Source organism: Sinocyclocheilus rhinocerous, unplaced genomic scaffold (genome assembly GCF_001515625.1).
Source record: "Sinocyclocheilus rhinocerous isolate Xijiao unplaced genomic scaffold, SAMN03320098_v1.1 scaffold761, whole genome shotgun sequence".
Lineage (NCBI taxonomy): Eukaryota > Metazoa > Chordata > Actinopteri > Cypriniformes > Cyprinidae > Sinocyclocheilus > Sinocyclocheilus rhinocerous.
The window spans coordinates 131,834-139,666 of record NW_015624419.1 but is presented as its reverse complement, the minus strand read 5'-3'; the positions used below and the strand labels follow the sequence as shown (position 1 = coordinate 139,666).

The 7,833-nt window shown below is 35.6% G+C and overlaps 1 protein-coding gene across 1 annotated transcript in view; it reads left to right on the top strand.

Moving 5' to 3' along the window:
• LOC107740534 (uncharacterized aarF domain-containing protein kinase 1-like) overlaps window positions 1–7,581 on the top strand; it is a 128,282-nt gene extending 120,701 nt beyond the window's left edge. Inside the window, 2 exon segments of the mRNA XM_016552985.1 lie at window positions 1,549–1,742; window positions 7,015–7,581. Coding sequence (XP_016408471.1) covers window positions 1,549–1,742; window positions 7,015–7,183 — 363 coding nt within the window. The 3' untranslated portion in view covers window positions 7,184–7,581.
• The last annotated feature ends 252 nt before the right edge of the window (window positions 7,582–7,833 follow it).

Here is a 7,833-nt window from a genome sequence, read left to right as displayed (position 1 = left end):
ATGGGTCTGAATACTTAGGACCATGTGGTATTTCAGTTTTTCTTTTTTAATAAATCTGCAAAAATGTCAACAATTCTGTGTTTTTCTGTCAAGGGTGGGTGCTGTGTGTACATTAATGAGGAAAAAAAATTAACTTAAATGATTTTAGCAAATGGCTGCAATATAACAAAGAGTGAAAAATTTAAGGGGTCTGAATACTTTCCGTACCCACTGTATATATATATATACTGCATGTATGTATGTGTATATATATATATATATATATATATACTACATTTGTGGTCAGTGAAATTTTTATAAATATTTTCAAAAGTTTTATGCTCACTAAAGCGGCATTTATTTGATCAAAAATACCGTAAAAACAGCAATATTGTTGAATATTATTACAAGTTTTCTGTATTAATATCTTGTTAAATGTAATTTATTTCTGTAATGGTAGAGCTGAATTTTCAGCAGCTATTAATCCAGTGTTCAGTGTCACATAGAAATCATTCTAATATGCTGAATTGTCTCTCAAGAAACATTTTTTATTATTATCAATGTTGAAAACTGTTGTGCTGCTTAATATTTCTGTGGAAGCAATGATACAGGATTCTTTAAACAGAACGTTTAAAAACAGCATTTGTTTGAAATGGAAAACTTGGTAATATTAATAATGGTTCATAAACCGTGGTAAATGTGCTTTACATTGAAAAATTAAGTCTGAGATGCTAAATGTGAATTAAAAAATTAAAACGGTTATAGGAATTGACATGGTTATGAACTGCTTCCCATACTGTATGTTTTTGTTGTTGATGTCAAAGGCTGCGTGTCCAATGAATGAATGAATAAATGATTCTTAATTTTAAAATCTATTAAATTGAATGAATGAATAAATTAAAAAAAATAATATATATAAAATAAATGAAATGATGCAGGGAGTAAGGTATATTACAGCATACTGCTTAGTCAGAGACTGCACAGGTATAAAGATCTGCTTACAGCCTGGACTTGAATGTGGCTACTGTTGACATCTCGTGGAATCTTATTTTTCCAGTCAGGCAGGGGGAGGAAGGGAGGTCTTCATGCCTGATTACTAATAAAAATTTGCCGGGAGTATCAACTCAGGGGGCTGATGTTGCTGAAGTGACAGAGCCAAAATAGCTAATCTTCACAGTCGCAGTTTCAAGCACTTAGTTTCTCAGTTGTCTGTGAAATAAGCTACTCCATTTCCCTGCACCCTGCTCTCTCTCTCTTACACACACACACACACACTCTCTTCCCTGCACTCTGCTCCCTAATACTGAATATTTTAATAACTTATTTAGGTGGGCATGCCTTTAGAAAAGCAAGGCTAGAGATCATCTCTTATGTAGTCTACTTAAAAGAGTAGTCCCAAAATTAAATTCTCTCATTATTTATTTAAATGTCATTACAAACCCGTATGAATGACTTTTATCAAGGCACATTTTTGAAGAATATACTGGTCATTCTGTTCAATATAATCAAAATAATATACTCTTAAAATAGTGTAACCTTCTAACAGCACTGTTTTGTTTTACCTCCCAGGATGTGGAGATCCGAACGAATGCGGCGCTGTACCTCCCTCAGATCAGTGAGCTGCTGAACCGGGTTCCCCGACAGATGCTGCTGCTTCTGGAAACCAACGACCTGCTGAGAGGCATCGAGACTATCCTGCAGACTAGAGCCAGCTCCAGCTCCTTCATCAATATGTCCCGCTGCTGTACTCGTGCCATTGCCAGGTAAGACATCAGCGACAGCAAAGTGGATAGATAGATAGATAGATAGAATCTCTCACGTAAATGTGTTCATGAACTTGCTATTTATCACAGAATTCTGAAAAAACATTTATCATGATTTTCACAAAAATATTAAGCAGCACAACTGTGTTCAACATTGATACTAATAGGAAATGTTTCTTGAGAACCCAATTGAGCTTATAGAATGATTTCTGAAGGATCGTGTGTCACTAAAGACTGTAATGATGCTGAAAACTTAGTTTTAACATCTCAAGAATAAATTTTTTTTTTTAATGAATTTAAAATAGAAAATGGTTATTTTAAATCATAATAATACTTATAAAATGTCATTTTTGTTTTACTGCATTTTTTCAAATAAATGCTGTCTTATTTAATACTGATTTGGAATTTTGATCATATAAATTTTATATATATATATATATATATATATGAAGAGTTTATTTGCAAAAACAGATAACTAAATAAGTTTTTTAAAATTTTCAAAAATCATGTTTTTTATTGTTATGTTTTTTTGTGGTAGTTAGCTGTATTTTTTAGTTATTTTTTAACCTAACCAAAATAGCCCAACTGCAGTTTGATTGAGATTAATTGGAATACACAATGAAAAAACATGATTTTTGAAAATTGTTAAAAACTGAGTTATCTGTTTTTGCAAATGAACTCTTCACATATATATTAATCGTTTCTTTCTTTTAAGTATCTTCTCTACAATAGTAAGGTTCTGCCGTATTCAATGCCACATTACTTGAATAGTCACAAGGTTAGAGTTTCAGCAGCCGAACCAACCGGTTCTCACACATTAGGAGTGTATCTGCTCTTAAACGCCTCGTTCTCTCTGTTCAGTGGGCTCTCATTGGCTCATCTCTGCATGTCTGCTGTGGAGCTCAAGTCCCTGATGTCATCTCAGTGCTCAAAGACAGTGTCATCTCTCTCACACCAGTAACCCACAGACACTATCCCATGCGCCGCAGGAACTCTCCTTCATTTAAGCGGACTCCGTGGGACCTCACAGAGCATTAAAATGCACTCAGACACACAGCCCCTCAGTCCAACCTCCCCCACCCTGAAATGAATGTCACTGTATTGTACTACATTGTACTTTACACAGCAGTGAGCAGTGATCATATTGATTTATTCTCACCATTCTAATGAAGAACACGATGATTGGAGGAGAAAATCGTTCGGATTTGAAGGAGGGCTCCTGACAGTTGTCAGCGCAGAGACGCTCACGACTGCTCGTAAAGGATTTCAGCGCGATACAGAAAGAAAGAAGCACCCAGACATGAAACTCAATGTCGTCTGCCTCAGCGCCTCTTTATTAAAACCAAATGGCAGCAAAGTGCAGAATGCAGAATCTAAAATCCATTACCAATTGCTGCGCTCACAGAAACAGCAGAAAGAGAAAGACAGACCTAGAGAAGTAACCGGACCATCGCACACTGATTTAGTTTGATGTGAGCTGAAATGTTTGCAGTATCATCTATTACGGCGAGTTAGGTTTTTAAAGTACAAGCTGTAGGAATAGTTCATCCAAAAATTACAATTCTGCCGTCATTTACTCAACTTCAGACCTGTAAGGCTTTCTTTTTTATTTGTGGATCACAAAAGTAGACAATTGCTATTCAAGGTTTGTCATACAACAAAAACACAAAGCTCCAAAAAAGCTCCAAAAACTTAATTAAAAAGTTAAACCAACTTGATTTTCAAAGTCTTCAGACTTCATACAACAGATCTGAAGAAAAAAAGCTTGCATCTAGCCTGTGTCTGCATCCAGAATTCAAAAATGGCATGCTAAAAATCTATCAGATGGATAAAACAGTGCTTTTATGGTGTTTTTATCAGCTTTTGGAGCTCCGCTGACTATGAACTGTCTATAAAATGACTTAAACCTTAGTGCTTTTGTGACTCGCAGATAAAATTAACTGCATACTTGTTTGGAACGGAGTAAATAATGACATAATTTTCATTTTTAAATGAACTATTCCTTTAAAGAACAGAAACACGAGTCTTGTTCTTTCTTTGTATTCTACACAACCCACTCACTTTTCTTTGAAACAGACACTGTGAAATAACGTCATGAAGAAATTAGGCTATTTTTCTTAGTCTCCCCATGAAAGCAAAGTAACATTAGCATTCATTCTGTAGCCTCACACTGTTAAGTATTAATTTCAGCCTCACTGTACAAGTGACTAATGCAATCCATGTGATCACGGTTCTGGAGGTGTCCCTGCGCTTTTCAAAATACTTAATGGTGTCTGGAGAAAATTAGAAGAAAAAAGCATCTTTTCTTGTCCTTTTACATGTTTGATTAGCCTTTTTTAATCAGTACGTGCATTTGGTGATGGGTAATATGCAGTAAGCCACTGTCCTACAGCTTTAATACCGAATTCACAATTGGTGGAATGTGGTCAAACTAACCACAAGTCCTACATTTAGCATTTTGAGTGATATTTTGTAATATCTTTCATTTAATAATTCCAAAATATTAGCATGTATATTGATTAACAGAGCTGTAGTGCATGTTCATTAAAATATAAATATAAATAAAAGTTTAATGACAATTCTACCTTCTGTATGTGTATTAACAATCTCTTAAACATATAATTGAATGATTTTTGGTGTTATTAATTAAAGTTATTGTAAGCTCAGAATTTGTGCACACTTGCTTCCATTTTTTAAACAATGACCCACTTGAAAGGATTTTTTTGTAAAAATCTATTTGTGATGTACTTTGGCATTGTGATCGCTTCCCTAGAAATAAATATTTCCAAGAAAGAGTATTTGAACAGCAGTAAAATCTCTGAATTGCCATTTTGTAGTTGCTGTAATTCCGACATAATGTCAATGCAACTTCGAGTGAGCTTTAGTCATAACCAAGCAAATAATTTAAGACTACTTCAAGACTTATTTCTAGGTTTAGATGATTGATGTTAAGTTTTTTCAACCCCTCCATCAGACTCCATTTTTATTCTTTCTACCAACCACTGAGCCGCCCACATAGGATTGTTGGATATCATATGCAGCGACGAAGCATTTATGCGGCTCTCAAAAATCTACCAGATGAAGGCAGGATGTTATGATATATTAGTTTCAAATGTGCATTAATGCCTCTGCATCCTGTGAAGGTAGTCGTTTTCAGGTTTCAGACACATGCATGGTATTGAGAAATGAGGAGGACTGGAGGTGCATGCTGGGTTCACTCTTTCTGTCATTCTCTGTCTGCTGGCAGGGACAGACAGACTGAAAGGCCTCTCGCTGAGCAGGGTTAATAATTCATCTCCCACTCAGCTGTGACAACATCCACTATATCTCATTTTGATATATTAAATATGATAATTCACAAGATTCACCAAGTAATACTCTAAATATATACCAGCAGGATCTAAAATTAACTATAGTGCCAAATGTAAAAATTGGCTTTGGCTATGGAATCACTTACACACACACACACACACACATTACACTACTGTTCAAAGGTTTGGGGACAGTAAGATCTTTTTTGGGAAGAAATTAATACTTATATTCAGCAGGGATGGATCAAGTTGATCAAAAGTAAAAGTAGAGACATTAGAATGTTGCAAAAGATTTACATTTCAAATAAATGCTGTTCTTTAGAACTTTATACTCGTAATAGAATCCTGAAAAAAAGAATGTCTCAGTTTACAAAAACAAAAATATTAAAGAATAATAATAAAATAAATAAATAAATAAAATACATACGTACATACTCAGCTTTGCCATCAGAAGAATGTCATGTTTTAAAATATGGTAAAACATAGAAAGCAGGGTTACATTGTAATAATATTTCACAACATTAGTTTTTTTATGGAAGTTTGTTTTCACCATGGAATAAAATAAATTGTGACTTTCTATCTCACATTTCTGACTTTTTTTCTCATAGTTGTGAGTTTATATCTCTCAATTCTGACTTTTTCTTTTAATTCTGAGTTTACATCTTACAATTCAGTTTCTGCCATTAAATAAGGGGGGGGTATCAGAATTGTGAGATAAAAAACTGCAATTACATTTTTTTTTTCACATGGTGGGAACAGGCTATAGTTTTACTGTATTTTTACTCAAATAAATGCAGCCTTTTGCAGCAAAAAGCTTTAAAAATCCTACTGACTTGAAACTTTTGAGTAGGTGTGCAATTCATTACATTTTGCAGCAAAAACCTGCAACTTAAGTGTGTGTGTGTGTGTGTGTGTGTGTGTGTGTCAGCATCATGTCACTGGCACATTTTATTAGTACTCAGGTTTTATATGCAGCATAAATTCACTTTAGTGTCCCGTTATTTCATTGTGTGATTCAGTGATTTAAAAGGTCTGTCTTTAAATCAATGTGATTTAGGCTACTAAACTATTTATATGAACAACTGTAGGGAAGTGTGAGTGAGTGAGTGAGTGAGTGTGTGTGTGTGAGTGTGTGTGTGTATTATATGAATATACAGTATATATTAAATAATACTAAATCTACTTCTATGACTGGTAAGAAATATTTTGTGTTACATTTTCTCAGCTCAATTCTCCTAGATTCGGCAGGTCTGGCAAAAACCTTTGGATTCTGTGTGCCGAGCATGCAACAAGTTACTGTTGACATTTTTGCAAGATTTCTGGCAAAGTAGGACGGGTGTCGATTCGTGACTGACTCCTGGGTTCCCATCAGTCCCTGCTTTCTGTTTTCAGCCTATATTCTGTTCATGCTGTCGCTGTGCTCCTGTCAGGTGGCGGAAATGATACCAGCGTGACATCTCCAGCCTGACACAACAGCTATGGTCTGAAAAGTCAAACTTGTCCAGTTCACCTCAAAACGCTTTGTACAGTTTGAATACTCAGAAATTAGAATGAAGTTTACCATTACCCTCCTCTTATTTCTCACTCCCCTCATCTTTCTTTTTCCCAAGGGAACGTGTAAGGAAATGAATGCGATTTCACTTACTGTTTGTCAGTTCAAAGCTGTTCGCTGTGACAATGTGAGATGCATTCAGGAGAGCGGAGGAGTCATTGTCTTCCCCCCAAGTACATCCCACTTACTATGGCCTTGACACTGCTAGCTCTCTCTCTCTCTCTCTCTCTCTCTCTCTCACTGTTAATATTACATGACCTAGTGTGGTCTTTCTAAAGTCCTCACTTATACCACGAAGCCTGAGCCAACACAATCTGAATCATTTACTTTAACCAGTGTAATCTCACCTCTCCTCTACTGGATCTTAGTCTTTCTTATCTTTCTCTGTGTCTCTGTGCCTTTCTTTTAGACACAAGAGGAGTAAAACCAAGTCTCGGACCAGGCTACTGCAGATCTCTCTGTCTGAGCGTTGGTCTCTGTGTCAGATAGATCTGTATGAACTTATGCTGTGGCTTCGCAGCTCCGCGCTGGCCAGATGGGTCTGTTACCTCCTCAACTGCCTGCCCTACACAAACTGAGAGCCTTGAACCATGCCATTACGCCCTCTGTACTGAACTCAACACACTGCCAAGTTCATTGTGTGTTGATCATGAACCGTTTTTAATAAGAGCTGAAAGTCAAAGAGTCTTTTTTTTTTTAACTTAACAGACAGCCATAGTCATGGAAGTTGACTGATCATGTGATTAATTAGTCATGTGATCAGTATGTGTGAGCAAATGCTCCATGCATGTTTAGTTTATTTTAAAGTAACCAAATGATATTTTTCACTGTACTGTAAGTAGGTTTGCATCATGCAGTATCTCAGACTTGTGAAATCGCTTCTGGATTCAGCATCGAGCTGCCATGTGCACATCACGTCTCTGCCGAATTTCATGGAAAGTCTTCATTTTACATTCCTTCAGATTTCAGAACATATTAAACATTTTAATGCAACAGTTACAGAATAACATAAAAATATAAGTTATTTATTTTGGGACTTTTTTTGAGTTAAACTGTGGTTTATATGTCATGCCGGATCAATAAATGGGATTGTTTTTATTTTTCGTGTTTGTTTGTGGGTTTCCTTTGTTATCTTGTGTTTTATCGTGTCAAATTTGAGTCACGCTGAATTAATTAATCGGTGAACCAAAACATATTTTTTATGTGGAACACAACAGACAACAGACTT